The following is a 21417-nucleotide window of genomic DNA, read 5'->3' as shown; positions in this document are numbered from 1 at the left end:
GCTTTCTACAGCTACAAAATAACAAAAATGTTGTAGGGTAGATTTTAAGCCTTGAGTTGTAGCTGAGTGAATTGATCATGTCTGACAGGTTCTACTTCTGATGGCTTTCAGTTTAAGTAGAAGTGACAACCACCAGCAACTGCAGATATGTTTTAGCTGGAGCTGTGTGAATGAGATATTTTCAGTAATGGGGCATTTACTAATGGACTAAAGAGAACATACTGAAGCTATAAATTGAGTTTCTGTGGCTTTAGACAGATCCATGTAATAGTGTCAGGAAACGTATTCATAAATAGCTGGATGTGAAAAAATAATTACTTGTCTGCTGATAGACTTACTGGTTTCATTTTATTGATACTCTTTTATGCTGATGTTTCTGAATCTGACTTTGAACAGCTTATATTAATGTATTATTTTATGCAATTTCACTCTTGATCCATAGGGAGCGATCAGAAAAGATGGCAGCTATATATCAGTTTTCCTAAATCTTTGTGAAACCGTTTTAATAATCTACCTATTAAAGTTGAGGTATTAAAATAACAAGTGGCCCTTGGTATAGGACCCAAGACTCATTTCCATTTGCTCACATTGCCGTTGTGTTTAATGATCCAGCGTATCATGTAATAAAAAAAAAAAGATGATTTTCATTCTATAAGTGTAGGGTTGCTACCTGACGGTTTCTCTTTACAAGCTCAGTCTTAAAAGCTAGTTGAAGATAAACTGAATCAACATTTAAAGTAATTGATACATTACTTTAGCAAATGAAAGTGATTCCTTTGATATTTTTAAGCTAATGAAAATAGAACAAAGCTTATGTAGCTGGAATTTCTATGTAGTACATGAATACAAAGGGAGCTGCACTGGGAGTATTGAGTGTTCAGGGTATACAGAATCAGGCCTTTACTCTCTGCTCTGAACACTAATGGGTGTTTGCAAATATTTGTGAGCTAATTTAAATGTACACTCTTTAGTCAGATCTTCTCAAATGTGTGCAGTAATCAACCTTTCAGTGCATTTGTTGCAAAACATTTACATACTATGTAAATTGTGCTTTGATTCTTCTAGATGTCCTATTTCTGCCACTTCTGTGTCTCGGGAAGTCTCTGAAAATAGTTTAATATTTATTCCTCGGTCATTTTAAGTAACAGTCACTTTTTGACTGAGTCCCTGTATGCAGATACTATTTTGACATAAACATATAATTTAGTGCTAAATCATTTTAAAAAATTGTCAACTACTTATTGTCCTAAAAACGTAATGATGTACAGGACCAGCTAGGCAGTCTAGTATCTGTGCAATATGTTGACATGTAAGGTCAATTTATGTTGCTGATAAAACATGAATATCAACAGGCGAACAGAAAATCCCACAGATTAGAGATTTTAGTTTCAGGAAATACTATTTAAAGCATTCTCTTTCAGAAACTGTAATTTCTAGAAATTAGTCAATTAAAAAAAACATCAAGTCATATGTCCATTTAAGGTTTCTTTTTGCTTTCAGATTTTCTTGTGTTTATGCAAAAGAGGTGTTTCGTAGCTAATTTTCTGTTTTACCATTAGGTGGAGCTGAGTTGTCCAAAAGAGATGGCATGGAAAGTCAACATGTACAGAGGATATCTAGCCATCTGCCATCCTGAGGAACAGCAGCTTAACTTCATTGAGCGCTTGGTAGAAATGGCCAGCAGTTTAGCCATTCGAGAATGGCGAAGGCTCCCTCATGTAGTGTCACATGTTCACACTCCCCTTCTGCAGGTGAGATTAAGAACATAAGAACAGCCATACTGGGTCAGACCCATGGTACATCTAGCCCAGTATTCTGTCTTCTGACAGTGGCCAATTCTAAGTGCTTCAGAGGGAATGAATAGAACATGTAATCATTGAGTGATCCATCCCCTGTCCTCCATTTCCAGTTTCTTGCAGTTAGAGGCTAGGGACACGAGGAGCCAGGAGTTGCATCCCTGACCATATTGGCTAATATCCATTGATGGACCTGTTCTCCATGAACATATCTAATACTTTTTTGAACCTCGGTGAGGTTTTTGCCTTCACAACATCTCCCTGGCAACAAGTTCCATAGGTTGACTGTGCATTGTGTGAAGAAGTACTTTTGTTTGTTTTTTCATTGGGTGACCCTGGTTCTTGTGTTATGTGAAGGAGTAAATACATACTTCGTTATTCACTTTCTCCACACCATTCATATTTTATAGACCTGAATTATATCTCCCTCCCCGCTCCCTCTCCCCCCGTTTGTAGTCTCTTCTCCAAATTGATCGGTCCCAGGCTTTTTACTCCCTCTTTATATGGAAACTGTTCCTTCTTCGAATAGTGTCCCTGTGGGTGCTTCACTGTAGGTGTTTGCGTCCCTACACTTCTGATTGGAGAAGTTTGGTAGCAGTGTCTGTTAAGCCCGCACACATGCTGTCTCTCTTTGTGCTGTGCCTCAAGGAGGCTAGCCAAGGCATGTGGGCTAACAGTCCTCAGTTCCTTCTGAACCGCCCCGGCTAGAGACGGAGCCCTTAGTTGTCCATTATTGGATCATTAACTCTACTTTTCAGTTGTTAATCTTTAGCTTTTAGAAACCCTTAGCCTTTTGTTGACTTTTATTTGGCCGTCTTAAAAACCAAACAAACAAAAAAAACTGCAACAAAATGAAGAAAGAAAACACTTTGTTCTTCTGTCAACCTCTGGTGGAGGGAGACCCCTGGACAAGAGTATGACCAGCTCTCCAGGTTTCAAGAAATGTCACACTTGCAGTGAGGTGATCCTGGTCCTGGACAAGCACTCCCAGTGCATTGTTATGTGGGCCGCATCCACACAATATATATAATAGAGCTGGAAGGGACCTTGAAAGGTCAGAGTCCAGTCCCCTGTTTTCACAGCAGGACCAAGTACTGTTCCTTATTTTTGCCCCAGATCCCTAAATGGTCCCTTCAAGAGTTGAACTCACAACCCTAGGTTTAGCAGGCCAGTGGTCAAACCACTGAGCTATCCGTCCCCCATGTATTACCTGTATGGCCCTCAGGGCTGCAGCTATGTGCTGATTACCTAGGTGTTAGGAGAGCTCTTGCATTCTACCTCAATAGGACAAAAGCCTTCAGGAAGTCCCCTAAACTATTTCTCTCTGCGGTGGAAAGATCTAAGGGCTCAGCTATATCAGCCCAAAGATTATCCAAATGGGTCTCAGATTGCATCAGGCAGTATTACCAAATTCATAACATGACCCCTCCAGTCTCAATCCATACACATTTCATGAGATCAGTCTCATTTGTCTCCTTCCTCAAGGATGGCCCCGTCTCCGAGATCTGCAGAGCAGCAACGTGGGTGTTAGTCCACACCTTTGCAGAACATTACGTGATCACTAGGGACTCTGCCTCTGATGCCAACTGAAAACTGACCGTTTATTCCTACCCTTTGTTTCTGATCCATTTGGTGCACATCCCAACAAACCTCTCCAGTGTCAGCAACTCTTCCTTATAGTCTGGACCTTCCCTCTTATCCCATGACTGCTTAAAATCCCTTCATTAAAAAATGATTTTTCAAGTAACAAGTTTCAGTATTTTAGTAATCATAAGAAAAAGATTTTGATGAAACATAGTTGATATTTCTTGGAGGTTAGGAAGGGCTAGGGGAAGATTCTCAAGTAATTTTATAGCAAGAAAGAGTTCTTTTGTTACACAGTACTCATAAGTGAAAGGTTATTCCTGGTGATATTTTTAAATTAAAATTGCAACATTTATATTTTGGTTGGAATTCCTTTATAAAGGTTAGTGTTGCCATGGGAGGTAAACTAAGCTTTGAAAAAGTTGGCCCTGTGGCTCAACCTTTTCTTTTAAGGGACTTTGGACTAGCTTATAAGTCATTGGAAGGGCTCCCATGCACTTCAGTGGCCTTTGGAATCAGGCCCATTGTGAGGATGTGATGCTATTGCTTTATGATAACACCTGTGGAAATGTAGAATGGATCTGTAAAATTATTTTCTTTTCTGTTCAACACATTGTAAATACAGTACAGGTTTCAGAAGCCTCAAATCTATAGGTTACTTTGAGTCTTAGCTGGACTTCTTCAGTCGAGCCAACTGTTTGAAGTCAGTGCCATTAAAAGAAAAATGTGTGTTCAGGAATGCTGGCATTGCTATCATAGGAGTAGAGTTCTGAACACTAAAGTTATGTCTACACAGCTGTAAAATACCCGCAGCTGGCTCTTGTCAGGTGACTTTGGCTCACTGTGCTTGGAAATTGCAGTATAGACGTCTGGACTTGGCTCAGGCTCTGGGACCCTCTCCTCTCCTCTCCTCTCCTCTCACCCTGTCTACTCTGCAGTTTTATAGCCCTACAGCCTGAGCCCTATGAGCCTGAGTCAGCTGACCCAGGCTAGCCACAGCTGTGCCACAACTTTTATTGTAGTGTAGACATCCCCTTGGCTCAAGGCTTGGGGTCAAAGAAGAACTTGTTTTCTAAAACTCTGGCATTAGTGAAAGACTGTCTTTTCCAAAGCGTAATAGTGCTCAGCTGAAAACTACTGCAGACTCTGGGCACCTAAAGCTTGATGAGCATGTGTAGTCTGTTGAAATGAAAGAGGAAATGGTTCAAAATTATAACTCTTTAACCAGCACAAGGGACTTGCGTCTGTGCAGAAACCAAAAGCAAGACTTGCCTCAGAGGCTGGTTTTTCATGCCCCTTTGTACATCTCTTGAAGATTCCCTCTTGTACAGCGACTTCCTGTCCACTGAGACATATCATACAGTTAGGAGACTAGGTGCCTTCTCACTCCATTGCAGCCCTCCTTCCTCTTCCCCTCCTCTCCTGCACAATCTGACTATGAAAATCAGGATCAGAACACTGAGGAAGGGTTCTTTCCACCAGACTTTTTGGAAGACTATGTAGGGAAATAATTGCGAAATTACTTCTTCTGTAGGCAGAATGTGTTTCTTCTTACTGTAGCGAGGCGATGACTCACCAGCGCGGCACCTCCTGCTGGTCGTCTTGGGAATTAGCTCTTTCCAGCCCGGAGTGCCCTCTGCAGGCCGGTGTTAGCAGGCTGGAGTTCCGTAGCACTACTCTACTCAGGTACCCTGCTCAGCTCCCAGGCAGCCAGGTCCTTCTCTCTCTACGGCTGGAGAGAGACTGCCCCAGCTGCTGGTTCACAGCCCTTTTACAGGGCCAGCTGTCTCCTAATTGAGCGTGGCTCCAGCTGTGGCTGCCTTCCCAATCAGCCTTTTCTTAGTGGCTCTCAGCCTCAGCCCTCTCCAAGGTCTGGCTTTTAGCCCTTTCAGGGCCGGAGCAGGGTGATTCCCCCGCTACACTCACCACTATGGCTGATTCAGATCCACTGGGTGCTCAAGGTGATCAACAAGAATAGTGCTGCCTACTTACTTCATGCTTCGTACTTGAAACTTCGTTTTGGTGACCTGCATGAAAGGGAGCAGGAGGCGCCAGCTCACATCCTAGTTTAGTAGCTCTGTGATGTGCCTGGATGAACGGGGACATCCTGTTCAAAGATGAATCCTTCAGAGAATTTCCCCTAATGCTGCAGAGGAGGCCAAGGACGGGCAGATGGAAGACCTCTGTATTTGAGAGTATGTCTGCACTACAGCCACTAGAATGGGACAACTCTAGCAGTGTAGCGTAGATGTGCTGACGCTGGTTACATCAATTTATCCCTTGTGCTGATGTAAGGAGGGAGGCTCAGTTAGGTGCTATCCCATCGTGTATCCTGGAGACTAAGGTGCATGCTTGTATCCTGCACAAAGGTGATCTCAGCTGTTCCCCAGATACAGTATAGAGTGGATAATGCCAGCAGCATGAAAGGTAGAACAATCCCACTTCAGACTGGGTATCACAATACTCCAGGTCTTGAGAGTAAGTTGCCTTTACTGCAGAAAAAAAGTCAGCTACCCCCTGCTGGATAAAAGGAAGCATGGAGCTGGAGGCAGACTGCTCCTGAAATGGGGTGTTTCTGGACCTAAAATTCCAGCAGTGTAGCATTCCACTGACTTGTGCAGAGAGAGAAGTGAGGAGCAATTCATTAATTCCGGACTGCAGGAACCTCCAGCAGGAAAATAAACAACTAATTCAATACCACCTACATCAACTGACATAACTCTTCTGGCAAATGTCAAGATGTCATTTAAATGTAGGAAGAAAATGTTTATAGCATAAGACTTTCCTATTTTTTTGTGGAACTGCAGTACACTGTACATAGCATGTGCATAATTTCTTAAGACTATCTCATGTATGCGTGCCAATCCTTGACTTCTGTGTACAGAAACAAGTACCGTTTCAACTGGAAAACCAAGCATATAGCACACAGAGACTCGGCCAAACTGTCATTTCTGTGCTGTTTTGCTACTTAGTACATACTAGCTTTTATCTCTTCTATTTCCTATTTTTAGATTAGAGCTGAACTCACTGCCAACTCTTGAATCGTTTTTAACAGAAGTTATTTTGACTTCAGAAGCAGGCATGCGATTATCTGCATTTTTGCAAACAAAGTGTATTTTCTTTGGAATAATAGAAGTAAAAAGCTGGGTTTTTTCTCCATTGTTAAACAGGACTTCAAGCTTTGGGTGTTTGTTTAAAGGCTCAGTGTTTAAAATTTGTTAGTCCTTTTTCTTGTCATCTTTAATGACCTTCTCCAGAACCTGCTGCAGGGTTTGACAGCACTTAGGGCTAGATTTTCTGGGGTGTATGTGATATGGTGTGTGGAGCTTTTCTGTTTTGTTTTGTTTCCTTATGTAAACCTAGTTTTATTGGTATTTCAGATTATGAAGAACTACAGGCATTATTTAAAACCAGTATTTTTAATCTTTCTCCTTGGCATACACCTTACTCAAAAATAAGATCCACATGAAAAATTAGGGGAAAGAGTTTCTTCTTCTTCTTCGAGTGATTGCTCATGTGTATTGCACAATAGGTGTGCATGCTCGCCACGTACATTGGTGCTGAAAATTTTTCCCCTAGCAGTACCCGTAGGGGGGGGCGCCCCCCCCCACAACCCCTGGAGCAGCACCTGCCTGGCGCGGTATAAGGGGGGCTGTGCTCCGCCCACCCTCAGTTCCTCCTTGCCACCAGTGAAGGTGCGTCGGAACTTCTCAGCTCCAGCTTTGCTGCGGCTTGTCCCCAGAACTCTTCGTTTGTTCAGTAGTACCTGTATTCAGTTAGCTAATTCAGTTAGTTTAGATAGTCATTGAGCCTGGGCTGGGGCATGACCCGCACCCCAGGCTTTAAGTCGTGCGGCTCTTGTAGGCGCTCTATGCCAAAGAGTGACCTGCATGCAGATTGTCTGCGCTGCTTGGGAGAAACCCATATCAGCGAAAGGTGCAAGATCTGCAAGTCTTTCAAGCCCTGGACTAAAAAAGAAAGGGACATCAGACTCTGGGCCATCCTGATGGAGTCGTCGCTGACCCCGACCCTGGCATGCCGCTCCGAACCAGCACCCGGCACCGCGGCATCAGTACGCGGAGGCCCTCCGGTACCATTGTCCAGTCGGCACCGCTCCCCGTCCATGGGGCATGCCAAGAGGACCGGAAGGCACCGAGGGAAGGCAACGGCACCGAGGGAAGTCTGGGACAGAGGCTAGGCCAGTGTCGTGTAGTTCTCGATCCCCCTCGGTCCCTAAACCTCTGACTCGCGTTGAGTGGAGTAGCCCGGCCCCTTCGGAGCAGGCCTCTCTGGATGTCCGGATGCCATCTGCGCCCGAAGCCCTCCAAGCAGCCAGGAACATCATGTCCATGTCGGTTCCCAGAGCTCTGCCGATGTCGTCCCCACGCTCCAGAGGCAAGCCGCTGCCTGGATCACTGCAGTTGCCACTGGCCCGGTACTGGTCTTGGTCGAGGGAACGTTCCCGTCATCGCCCAGCGACCGTTCAGGGCTCAGTCCATGTAGATCGCCCTTGACACAGGCCAGACTGTCCAGATGAGTGCCGTCCAACCAGGACTCCCAGCACTGCTCGTCTTCGCGAAGCAAATATCGATGGGACCGTGGCGGATGTCGCCAACGGTCCTCGTGTCGCAGGAGATACCGCAGTCGGTCGTGGCACAATCGTCGATACCTTTCCCACTCGTACTCCCGTTCCAAGTCTCCACCAAGGCACCGTAGCCCCGGGTGTCGATTGCTGGCGTCTCACCGATGCGGGTCCACCCGTCGAGACCGTTTGTGGAGCAACTACTACCGTTGGTGCTGCTCCTCCACTTCGAGATTGTGGTCCCGTGGCCGACGTAGATCCCGGCACCGCCGATACTCCCGGTCCAGGGGCAGCTGTGGATCATACTCCAGCCCGGCCTCCCCTCACAGATGCCCGTCTACAGGCCAAGCTAGCCAGCCCAAACAGCAGGCTCTGCCGGTACCTCAGCAAGCACGATGGCACCAAGCATCGTGGCTGGCCCAGTGGTACCAGTGGGCACGGTGGCCTCCAGCACAGCCCCCGATGGGGGCTCACTTGGTGGCCGGGGCCTCAGAAGCACCGTTGGCGTCCATCTTTAGACTGCCAGAAAAAAGGTTGGTGGGACCTGTGTCCTCAGTACCGTGCATGGAGTCCGATCAGGTGGTGGATCCTCTGGTGCCGGACGACACCCAAAGCACTGCACGGGCTTCACCCGGTCGAGAGGAGCTGATTGTGGCCCCACCCCCTCTGTCCCACAGGAGAACTACCGGATCCACCAAAACCTCCTAAAAAGGGTGGCAGGGAGTCTCCATCTCCAGGCGGAGGAGATGGAAGAGCCCTCAGACTCCCTGTTCAATGTGCTGTCCTCTTCAGCACCGGGCAGGGTGGCCTTGCCCCTCCATGAAGGGGTGCAAGAATTTCAAATGCCCTGTGGCAAACACCAGCCTCGTTGGCACCCATCTCTATAAAGGCGGCACGCAAGTACTTTGTACCCATGAAGGGACACGAGTATCTGTATACCCACCCGGCGCCCAACTCCTTGGTAGTCGAGTCCGTCAACCACAGGGAGCGGCAGGGGCAACCAGCTCCGACCCCCAAAAACAAAGACTCTTGGAGGCTGGATACTTGTGGGAGAAAAGTTTATTCATCGTCAAGCTTTCAGCTGTGAGTAGCAAACCATCAGGCTCTCCTAGGTCGCTAAGAGTTTAACCTCTGGGAATCCCTCCAAGTTTGAGGACTCATTCTGGGAGCGAGATAAGAAGTTTAAGGCACTCGTGGAGGAAGGGGTGGCGGCCGCAAGGGCATCCCTGCAGGCCACTTCGGATGCAGCTGACACAGCTGTACGGTCCATGGACTCAGCGGTGTCCGTGAGACAGGCGCCATGACTTCTGGGCTCTCCAGCGAAGCGCAGTCGTCAATGCAGGATCTCCCTTTCGACGGGAAGGCTCTGTTTGCTGAGGAAACAGACACAAGGCTGCATGGCATGAAAGACTCCTACACGACCCTCCAGACCTTGGGCCTCTATGTCAAAGGGGGGCTCAGGCCCATCATGGACCTGCGAGGCCTGAACCACTACATGGTGAAATTCAAGTTCCGCATGGTTTCTCTGGCCTCCATCATCCCCTCCCTGGATCCTGGGGAATGGTATGCTGCCCTCGATCTATAGGACACACACTTCCATATCCGCATATTCGAGGGGCACAGACGCTTCCTCTGTTTCGTGGTGGGAGAGTCACTACCAATTCATGGTCCTACTGTTTGGTCTGTCCACTGCCCCCAGGGTCTTTACAAAGTGTATGGAGGTGGTAACGGCCTACCTCAGACACCAGAGGGTCCAAATACTTCCATATCTGGACGACTGACTAGTCAAAGGCACCTCCTGGTCACAGGTGAGGGATCATGTAGCGCTCCTCTTGTCCACATGTACTGCCCCGGGCCTGTTTATAAACAATGCCAAGTCCATGTTAGTCCCAGTCCAACACATAGACTTTATTGGGGCGCTACTGGACGCAACGTCAGCTAGGGCCTCTCTCCCACCAGACAGGTTTGAGACCCTGAAAGGGCTCATCGACTTGGTCACAAGGTTCCCGGTGACGACAGCCAGGGCTTGCGTGCAACTGCTGGGTCACATGTTTGCGTGCACATATGTGGTCCGTCACGCCAGACTCAGAATGAGGCCCCTCCAGCTCTGGCTGGCCTCGCAGTTCTCCCAGGCCACAGACAGAATGGACAAAGTCGTCACTGTGCCGAACTCTGTGATTTGCCTCCCTGCGGTGGTGGTCCGCCCCAAACAACATGCTCCAAGGGGTCCCATTCAGAGACAGGGCCCTGTCGTTGGAGCTGGTGTCCGACGCGTCAGACCTGGGTTGGGGGGCCCATGTGGGGAACTTTCAGACCCAAGGCCTGTGGTCGCTACAAGACCTACCCCTTCATATAAACGTCAAGGAACTTAGGGCGGTGCAAATGGCGTGTATGGCCTTCTGTTCGCACCTGGAGGGCAAGGTAGTCAGGGTCCTCACGGACAACATGACCTCGATATTCTATATCAGCAGACAAGGCAGGGCCTGATTCTCTGCCCTCTGCTGCAAAGCCCTCAGTCTCTGGGACTTCTGTATAGCCCACGACATCTACCTAAAAGCCTTCCACCTGCCGGGTGCCCAGAATGTGAAGGCGGATTGCTTGAGCAGGGATTTTTTCCTCTCCGCACGAGTGGTCTCTACACCCGGAGGTGGCTCACCAGCTCTTCCGAAGGTGGGGTACTCCCCAGGTGGACCTATTTGCGACCCGGAAGAACCGATGATGCCACCGGTTCTGCTCTGGGGGGGGGGGGGCTAGGGAGGGGTGCTATCTTGCTATCTCCGATGCCTTTACCCTGTCCTGGTCAGGCCAGCTCCTCTACACCTTTCCCCCGTTCCCGCTGATCAGCAGGGCCCTGTAGAAAATAAAGACAAAGCCAGGGTCCTCCTCTTTGCCCTGGCATGGCCCAGGCAGCACTGGTAAAGGACCCTCTCGGGACTAGCTGTAGCTCGCCATGGCAGTTGCCGCTCCGCCCGGACCTGCGCTCTCAGGACCAGGGCCGCCTCCGCCATCCCAACCTATCAACGCTTCACCTCTCGGCGTGGCTACGTGGTGAGGAAAGGACATGCTCGGAATAGGTTCAGTGCATCCTCCTCGAAAGTAGACTGCCCTCCACTCGCCAATCCTCTGTGGCGAAGTGGTCTCGTTTTTCGAGGTGGGTGGCAGGCCAGGCTGTTTTCTCGGTGGCCGCCCCAATCCAGCTTATCCTTGATTACCTCCTCCACCTGAGGGCCCAGGGACTGGCGCCCTCGTCAGTCAGGGTACACTTGGTGGCCATATCGGCCTTTCATCCCCCAGTGCAAGGGCACACGGTGTTTTCCCATGCTATGACTGCCCGGTTCCTTAAGGGTTTGGACCATCTCTACCCATATTCCAAGCCCCTGGTTCCACTGTGGGACCTAAATCTGGTGCTGACTCGTCTCATGGGGGACCCACTTGAACCACTGGCCATGTGTTCCTGGATTCACCTCTCATGGAAGGTGGCCTTCCTGGTAGCTATCACGTCAGCCAGGTGGGTCTCAGAGATCAGGGCCCTAACCTCCGAACTGCCGTAAACAGTTTTTCATATGGACAAGGTCTAGCTCTGCCCACACCCCGCATTCCTCCCGAAGGTGGTCTCCGCCAATCACATGGGTCAGGATATTTTACTGCCAGTCCTCTGCCTCAAGCTTCATGTGACTAGTGAGGAATGCCGTCTTCACACGCTCGACGTGAGATGAGCTCTGGCTTTCTACCTCGAGCGGACCAAGCCATTCAGAGTCTTCGCAACTGTTTGTCGCCTCGGCTGAGTGCGCGAAGGGTCAGCTGATTTTCCACTCAGCGGCTTTCTACGCCCATCACTTCGCGCATCCGTTCCTGTTATGAGCTGGCGGGTGTTCCCCCACCGCCCATTGTGAGGGCACGCTTGACTCGGGCGCAGGCCTCATCAGCTGCCTTCGTGGTCCACGTCCCCATCCAGGACATTTGTAGGGCTGCCACGTGGTCTTAGGTTCACATGTTCACTTTGCACTATGTGATAGTCTCCTAGGCCAGGGATGATGCTGGGTTTGGCAGGGTGGTACTCCGTCCTGAGAACTTGTGAACTCCTACCCACTTCTAACAGATATACTTTGGAATCACCTATTGTGGAATACACATGAGCAATCACTCAAAGAAGAAAAGACAGTTCCTGTTTCCGTAACTGGTGTTCTTCGAGATGTGTTGCTCATGTCTATTCCACATCCCACCCTCCTTCCCCTCTGTCGGAGTTGTCTGGCAAGAAGGAACTGAGGGTGGGGGGAGCTCATCCCCCCTTATGCCAAGCCAGGCAGGCGCCGCTCTGGGGGTCGCAGGAGGGCTCTCCCCGCTACGGATATTGCTCGGGGAAAAACTTCCTGCACCGGTGCACGTGGCACCTATTGTGGAATAGACATGAGCAACACGTCTTGAAGAACACCAGTTATGGAAAAGGTAACTGTTTGTCTTTCTTGTCATATCCTGAAAGGGTTGTGAAAACCTTTTGAGAAGATTTCTTTTAAGCACTTAGAAATGTCTTTGTGAGGCATTTTGCACAAATTTAAAAAGTCTCTCCCATGAAGAGTGGGCAATATAAGTTCAACATGACACAGCAAGTATGAGTCATAATAGCCTGAGTGGGGGGGAAAGAGAGGAATGATAGCTGCTGGTGATATTATATGTAACTCAGTAAGGAATGGCACATCTTGAAGGTTGAAAAGCTAAGCTTCTAATTAGACAGAAGGCTACTGGTGTGGTGGCTGACTCTCCCACAATTTGCATAGATGCTGCACTATAGCCAAAAAGGACTCCCACCTCACAGCTTGCAGTATAAAATATCAAAACCTGATACATTTTTCAGATGATTTTAGCTGCCTGTATAAATATTTTAGAACTTCAACAGATGCTTCTTTTTTTTTTTTTTTTTAATGAATCAGTACCACTGCCAAGGAGGGGAACTTTTTAGCTGTCAAAATGTTTTTTTGAATTATTGATCTGTTTTTCCTGACTCTGTTATGGAAAAACCACAAAGACAGAAATAATGACATTGAACATCCATATGCCAAATAATTACCTTTTTAAGGAAAAAGCTGCAAAGGACAGAACTTAGAGTTCTGTTAGTATCAGAATATCTTTTTCACTTTGTTAAAAATTGAACGTCTTTCAACTGCCATTGAAAATATTTATGCCCCATCTATACCAGCCAGCATGAGCAACAAAATTGTGTTTTCTAGCTTAATCACACTCTTGAGTACATGGCACACTTCCAAAGCCTGAAGTGTAAAAGATTTGAATGCCTTTGGGTCACAGAATAACCTGGGAAGCCAAGATTCTGGGAAGTTTTAAGAAGTGGGATTTGGAAGAGGCTGTCAGAACTTTTGGGTTTGCCATTATCATTGAAAAGGATAAGTCTTAGGAAGGGGGTTAATTTAGGGCGGACCTGTGAAGATTTGGTTTGGGTTTTCTTGTAGTTTACTCACTTGCCATTTAATATCTTAAGTTCTAAGCTGCCTAAAAAGTGAGTGTATGATCTGTAGGTAATTATTGTCTGTGGCTAAAATTTTCAAAAGTGCCTAAGTGACTTAGGCCCTTAGGACTCTGTCTCATTGGCTTTGAGGATCCTTCATGCTTAAAGTCACTTAATAAAATTTGACGTAGGCTCCTGACGCTTCTGAAAATTTTACCTTGTGCCCTTATTTTTGTGTTGTACAGAGTCTACTAGTTACTAAAAATTGGCTCGTGTTACTATTTTGAAAGTTTAACTTTTCACATCTAGGCTACTGTTTCAACCACAGCCCTGTGCAGTAGTGATGGAAAGATAGCACCAACTGTTAATTTCTTAATGGACAAATCCTCATGTCATTAAAACCCACCGTTACCTTTGTCGGCAATTTTAGTAAAAAATCCTAAATTGGTTGGGCTTGGGAGCTACCTTGACACACAGACATAGTGCATCCAAAAGAGGGTAAGATATGTTGCCAGGACAATGGCAAGAAGCTTGCAGGGTTGCTACCCGTGGTGTACCTGTTTTACACATAAATTGGACTTAGTTTTTATACTAAGAATCTGACCCCTTACATAAGCAATACATTCATGTATAAAGCCCTCTCTTGATCATTTTTAGTGAATGTGCTTTATGAAGTTTCCCTTACGATCTATGGCTTTTGCAAGAGTTAAGATAGGTCTCTCTTCCTTATTCTTAGTACTGGATATGATCCATAAATAGCAAAATCTTAAATCTGAAAGATCTATAATACATAACTGAAATCCTTATGCTTGTGTGGACATGTCCTACACAGTAGCCTGTTTCCCTGAATTTTCCTAATCGTTCATGCTGCATTAGATGGATAGTGAATGAATACATAAGGTTTCTACATCTTAAATAATGAGTGTCAGAGTACAGTTTTGATAAATAATAGCAGAACACTTAATTTCTTTGAAATGTTGCATCTGGAGGATGGCTTGATTGAATTAACTCCTTGCTACCAAGAGTTGGGAATTTATTTAGCTTTTTTCAGGGCTGGCAATGGAAGTGCCCAGAGCCTCCAGCATGAAGGATTAATGTTGCTAAATAAAATATTTAAAAGGTTCCACATGTGACATCAGTTAAACTTAGTATTTTTAAATAATCTTTTTATATATATCCCCAGTGTAGAAATGATAAAATAGGCAGTGATTGATGAAGGTACAAACCAAACAATGAATTTGCACTGCAGTAATTACTTTTTTATATCAGATAGTGTGTGATTAAATACCTGCAAGAAAATTAAATTTACGTGATGAATGGAAGTAGTTAAGCTATTGTGTGAGCTGATACTGAGATGATTGTGGGAAAATATTACTTTCCTTAATGTATTTTGTTTCAAGAGATTTGACTTTGTAAATGTGGAATGATTTTTGAACAGTTATTTTATTGAGTTGATTAACAGTGAATGCAAATGTTATCTTTTGAGAAGTAGCTTAGAGGATAGTATATTGGTTTAATTGCACTATAGATGATTAAATTCCAGTAGAGAGCGTGGGTCTTTTCTGTAGATTGTTGAAGTTCAACAAAATGTCTGCTCTTCCTTGTAGGTGTGAGTCTGCTGCCATCTTCTGTTTGTTCCTTTCCTTGATTTGGGCGTGCTGGATGGCTGTAAAAGTCACTTTTAAACTGGTTAAATACTATGAATGTTCACATTTTTGAAATGTCTTCTTAGTTTTAAGCAAGCATAGACCGTATTTTATGCAGTTATGCTTTCATTGTGGAGTTCAGGAAGGACCAGTAACTATTTTTACAGGTTCTATGAAAAGTTTGCATTCCGTTGATTTAGGATCAGTACTTTTATTCCAACCTGCTACTTTATCATAAACTGGGTGCTCTCTACTATTTTCTGATTGTCTAAAGTTGATATAAATTCAGATTGTATTTGAGAAGGCTTCCAGTCAGAATTACTTTGTTTGTTTTCAAGCAGTAATAATAATTGAATCATATGAAAATCTAAATAAACTTTGAAGGTTTTCTTTCTGGTGATTAGAGTGGCAGCTAGCTAGCCAGCCAGCCATTGTTGTCATTTGGATTAGGGATGTATGGAAAAAAATACTCACTGTTGCAAAATAAAACTTGGAGAAGATGCAAAAAATTGCAGGTTCACCACCTCTACTGTTTCTGGTTTTTATGAAAAATGAGTATTTACAGGCACAAATTTTATATGCAAGACTTGTTGAAAGGGTTTTAGACAAAATAAAATAAATATAAGTTCTATTGTTAGTTCTGCCCTATGTGAGAAGCCATGCTAATTGGTTACCTGAACTTTTAGGTTGGTCCCAGTTTTTTTCCCCCAAAGATATTGGTAAACACATACTATTATAGAGGAAAATAGCTACAGTCAGTAATGTCCACTCAGAATGTACATGGTGTTAATGGTTAGGTCTCCTCAGAAAGACAGGAGTGCACAGAGTGAAGTGCTTGTTACTTGATTTGCCTGTCTGGAAAAGATGAACATCTGAACCATCTTACTGGAATTTTGAACTGAAGAGTGTAGGGAAGCACTTTAAACCTTTTTTTAAGACATCACCTCTGGCATGAACTGAGTCTCTAGACTGGTGATTCAGGGTGGTGATTCAGGGTGTCAGTGATCTTACATTTATTGAAATTCTTATCTCAAAATGCTAATTCTACCTTTTGGCTTAATAATTAAATTGGTTATTGACTGTGTGTCTTCACTAGAGGTTATGAAATCCTCTATCTCATCAATAACCAGTTTGGCAAAATAAGAATATAAATAGCTCAGCTGTGTACTAAGTGACTTAATCAAATTATTGGTGGATATCTTCATCTGATAAAACAGTGTGGACAGCTCCTTATACGTCTGTATTGCTGCAGTCTTAAGATGGACTTCCTTGTTTAGTGACCAAGATTTTATGTCTTGTAATTCATATTCCTTAATCCTTCTAGGCAGCACAGCAAATCATAGAACTTCAGGAAGCAGCACAAATAAATGCAGGGTTGCAGCCAACTAATCTAGGGAGGAATAACAGCCTGCATGATATGAAGACTGTCGTAAAGACTTGGAGGAACAGGTTACCTATTGTGTCAGATGACTTATCCCATTGGAGCAGCATTTTCATGTGGAGACAGCATCATTACCAGGGTAAAACTGCCTGGTCCAGCATGCATTCATCATGTAATTTTCCAGACCACCCACTGTTTTAAAAATATTTATTTTTGTAAATGTATGTCCATTCTCTAGTTTCAAGCACTCAAGAATATAATTGATTTTGATATTTAAATGATCAATTTGAAATAGAACTTAGTTTTAAAATGTTGCATATTTTGCATCTAAAACATACATTATCAAAGCTAAAAAAAAAAGTTCGAGTATCTTAAATTTCCATAAGTCATTTGTTCATGTGTATTTTCTCTGTATAATGTTTGTTTTATAGTAACTTTTTACTTTCTGTCTCTCTAGCCATTGTAACTGCCTATGAAAATAGTTCTCAGCATGATCCCAGTTCCAATAATGCTATGTTGGGAGTTCATGCTTCCGCTTCAGCAATTATCCAGTATGGAAAGATAGCTCGGAAACAAGGACTGGTCAATGTAGCGCTGGACATATTGAGTCGTATTCATACTATCCCTACTGTGCCTATTGTGGATTGTTTTCAGAAGATTCGGCAGCAAGTCAAATGCTACCTTCAGCTGGCAGGAGTCATGGGCAAAAATGAGTGTATGCAGGTATGTTTGTATTATCTGTGTCAAGACATGTTGCTGGGGACTTTGAGGGTTTGATCTGCCATCAGGTGTGCAGAGGGGGGAAAAAGACTCACAGGATTAAGTGAAGATTTAAACTAAGTTTTGAGTGACTTATTATATATGTGATGAATAGTCACACATTAAATATTAAAGTCAGGATATTAAAGTGAAACTGAGTGAGTTAAATGGGTAAGAAAAATGGAATGTGATGGTAAGCAAAAGAAACTGACATACAGTATTAGGTTTAGTGAAATTTAAAAGTGGAAAAGGCAGTTCATGGCCTACCAAGTGCAAGGGATAGGACCCAATAAAGAATTTAGCATAAAAGCCAAGAAAAGTTGAAAAAAATTCTGCATCTGTTTAGATTTTTAGAAAGCATTTTTTTATTTATTTAAGAATTCGAACAGATTGTTGCTTATTAAACGTCAAGAGAATTTCTATTTTGGCAGCTTTTTAGGAAGCTTTTTCCTTTTATTGATACAGAATTCTTTGTACCAGACTCTTTCATAAAAATTTGTTTAATAGGGCCTTGAGGTTATTGAATCTACTAATCTGAAGTATTTCACCAAGGAGATGACGGCTGAGTTCTATGCACTGAAGGGAATGTTCTTGGCTCAGATTAACAAGTAAGTATGTTGGTTGGATGAGATACCAGCATGCATCTGGGAGAAGTGCAACATAAATATTTCAACAAAATGTTTAAGCAGCTAAGTTGTTCAAATGTTAAACCAGTATAAAATCAGGATAAAAATGAATATACACACTGATACTTAGCTTCTGTGTGGTTTTTAATAGTAATACACGTCCCTTTACCTTTTCAAAATATTGTGGAAAAATTAGGTCAAGTAATCCTTGCACTGCTTCTATTAGAGAAGTTTTACATATTGAGAAAAAGTAAAGTTAACTGACTTGTACAAGGCTCCACAGTGAGGTTAGGACTCAGAAGTTCTCTGCCTAGTGTGTTTTGTATGACAAATATAATATCATAATAAGATGGGAGCTGCCAAAAAAGGAGACATTAATATGATTAAGTTTTTGGGTCAAGAATTACTTTGAGAAAACAGTTCACTTATGAAAAAATTCTGTTCAACCCATAAAATCAGAGCTGTCTGCTGAGCAAAAGTGGTATGCTTTTGTTCACTGTACATCCCTTTCTTAAATAATAGCTATTAAAGGAATAAGAAACAATGGTGACGAGATACAGCAAATTGTCTAAGTAGTCTGAATCACACAATATGGCAGTGCCATATAATAAACTCCTTTCAAATAATCATATTGAAAGCTTGATATGCACTGCAAAGGTCTTGCCTGTAGCAGATTAAAAACATTAAATTCTAAGGCTTCCTTTTAAACAGATACCTGCCACCTGTTTTTCACCCTCCATGTTAATAAGTGTTTTATTACTGTTGGGAAAGATACGGCACTTTTAATCCAGAAGGCAAACTAATTTACAAGCTATAGGTCAAATTTTATCCCGTGGCACCTATGCAGTTTCAGTACAATTCAGCAGGAATTTGCATACCCATTTAAAAAGGCATTATTCTTGCATGCTTTATGTAGGGGAATCACTTCACTTATCAGTACAATGTAGCCACTCCTTGAGTGAAATTCATCAGCTTTTAAACTGTACACTGCAACACTACATAACAGATCAGGGCAGGAAATGATGACTATCTTCTCCGATGGAAACTACAGGGAATTTTAAACAGGGCAGAATGTAATTACTTTGATGGGAAGTGAAAGAGGATCTTTAATGGCCACAAATGGGCTTTAGTTGTACACTTCATCTGAAAGCTAGGCAGTTTAAATTTTTAATGGGGGCAGATGAAATAAATAATTAATGATGTCTGTCTAGAATCCAAGCAGATTTATGGGGTAGAATAGTAAGTTTTTAAATGCAATTATAAGATATTTACTCTTCTCCCTTTTCTGCAAAAGTATACTAAATTAAGTATAGAATTTCAGTAATGTATTTGTCTCCTACAATTAGCAAAATGAAAGTGGCAGTTTTGCATGGCACGCCTCAGTGAATGAGTGAATTCTTTGCTGCCTATAAACTGAACTGGAAGTTAAGTCACCTGTGGGTGTACCATCCCCCCTTTGCCGCCCACTCTGTGAACAAGGTGATAAAGGTAGTATAAAGAGTCATCGGTGGTGTCAGAGTGATAGATAATACAGGAAAGAGGAGAGAAAGGGAAGACTAGGGACAAAACCTGTCGGTAGAAATGGAAAATAGTGATAAAGAGAGTCATTTATCAGACTGCTCTCATAGTAATCTGTTCCAAGACTGCACAACTTAGGACATGGAAAGCTATTGGAGGAAAATAAGTGGCTGGGTAATATTGAGAGTAATTAGTTTTTAATAAGCTATTTGACAGGCAAGGTTATTTTCATTTACATCGTGATTTTTTCCCTAATGCTGGTCACTTAGGTTTTGTATTGCTACAGATAATTACAAGTTGGGTAGTCTTCTGAATTGAATATTCATATTTTTGTATTAAAATGAGATTTTTAAGGTTCACTGTTAATAGAGAAACACAAGCAATACTTAACTATAGCACTGTTTATTCCAGTACTTATCTAGTAAGAGGAATGTATTTATCTTCGAGCACTTCTATATCAAAGAAGCCCAAAATGCTTTGAAAGATTCCTCATTTCAGTGTTGCAGTACATATGTGAGAGGGATAAAAATTGATGCCGAAGTGAGGTCTTTCATCTCTTATTTATTAATGTACTTGAAATGTATTTAGTGTGTGCACCATATTATACAGATTCAAGAGTTTAATTTATATTGGGGTAATTGGCATATGCACAACCTTCTGTATTTGGGGAAGAAATCAGAATGGGAAATATTTAAGGTCTTAAGATTATCAATGTTAGGGGGAGTTCTGTGACCTGTGTTACACTACACAGGGAGTCTGTTACACTATACAAGTAGTTTTCAGACATCACAGTGGTTCCTTCAGGTTTTCGAATCTATGACTCTGTGAATTCAATACAGTTTTAGTTGCCAAAACCTTCACTTTTCCCCTCTCCTAAAATTAAAGTATATGTCAGAGATCTGTGATCCTCCTCAATCCCCGGAAAGCCACATGTTCTGGCTGTGAAGAGATGGAAGGAGTCACTTTCCGATCACGTTGATTTGGTGGCTTTATTCATTTCAGTATGGGAATTCCACACTCTTCCCCTCATTCTTCTGCAAAAATCTCTCTCACATTTGTTTGTGAGTTTCATTTCCAAGTCCTCAATGTGCTGGACAAGGAGTTTGGATGTGGTATCAATACATTACCAATCCGACTTCTCCCCTTCACATCCTCCCAATCTCCCCCCGCCCCCCCCCCCCATTGCCTTTCTGTTCATCATGGAGAAATATTTCTGGCTGCTCCTTCCTCCACCCTTCCTATGTTATTTCCCCACCTTTTCTTTCCGCCAGTATTGCAAACGAGTGTTGCTTGTTTGCCTTGCAACAGTAGTGAAAGTGATTTTGCTCCTAATCCATTTCCCCTGCTTCTGAGACACAGCAGAATTGCTCTGCAGGTGCAACACGGGAGCAAGTCTCAATTTTGACTGAAGTGCTTTTTGGGGGAAATGTTAATGTGGGAAACTAGCTTTTGCTTCTCTTTTCCCCCAACTAAAGATCATGCCTGGACAAAATGCTTTCCCTGTGGCCTAGCTAAATGAAATCAACTAGGGTTGGGTCAGTTTTATACCACTCCTGCTGCTCGGTAAACAAGCGTGAGAGAGAATTTTGCCGAAAAATGAGGGGAGGCATGTGGAATTCCCAGAAGGAAATTAAACACAAGGGACATACTGTGCACGTGTGATAAACAGTGAATTGTCATTATTTTCCTCTTTGTAGTCGGAGACTAATTCAAACATTGTTTGAAGATCATTAGGAGATAGATGATCATGACTTCAAGGGATGAGAGGATAAGTGGCAGGATCAGATGAATTCTAAAGAAAGGCTGTTATATTTAATTCCCTATTCATTATTTGCTAGGAGAGTTTGCTTGAAAATACAGGCTGTTTGGCTGGTTGTTGGTTTTTTTAATAGGAAGATTTTTTTCAGTTTTTCAAGTGGTGGTAAATATAGACCTTTTAACAGTATCTCGGTGTTCCTATTATGAAACTTTTATTTTAATAAACATTCAGCTTTGCATAAGAAAGCTCATGGAAAGCTAGCAATGTGGGGGAGGGGGAACCTCATTACTAGAGAACTGAATAATAAA

General features: G+C 43.6%; 1 protein-coding gene across 20 annotated transcripts in view; it reads left to right on the top strand.

The window, feature by feature from the left end:
- TRRAP (transformation/transcription domain associated protein) overlaps positions 1-21417 on the top strand; it is a 154730-nt gene that overhangs the window by 92613 nt on the left and 40700 nt on the right. For 15 of the 20 annotated variants that reach the window (XM_073362108.1, XM_073362105.1, XM_073362109.1 and 12 more), the window contains 4 exons: positions 1560-1751; positions 16391-16619; positions 16905-17170; positions 17714-17814. In XM_073362108.1, coding sequence (XP_073218209.1) covers positions 1560-1751; positions 16391-16619; positions 16905-17170; positions 17714-17814 — 788 coding nt within the window. Of the gene's footprint in view, positions 1-1559; positions 1752-16390; positions 16620-16904; positions 17171-17713; positions 17815-19178; positions 20293-21417 lie in introns of those variants that run through there. The other 5 variants (XM_073362121.1, XM_073362114.1, XM_073362125.1 and 2 more) reach the window with 2 other exon arrangements.

Source organism: Lepidochelys kempii, chromosome 10 (genome assembly GCF_965140265.1).
Source record: "Lepidochelys kempii isolate rLepKem1 chromosome 10, rLepKem1.hap2, whole genome shotgun sequence".
NCBI lineage: Eukaryota > Metazoa > Chordata > Testudines > Cheloniidae > Lepidochelys > Lepidochelys kempii.
This window is presented reverse-complemented; position numbering and strand designations above follow the sequence as displayed.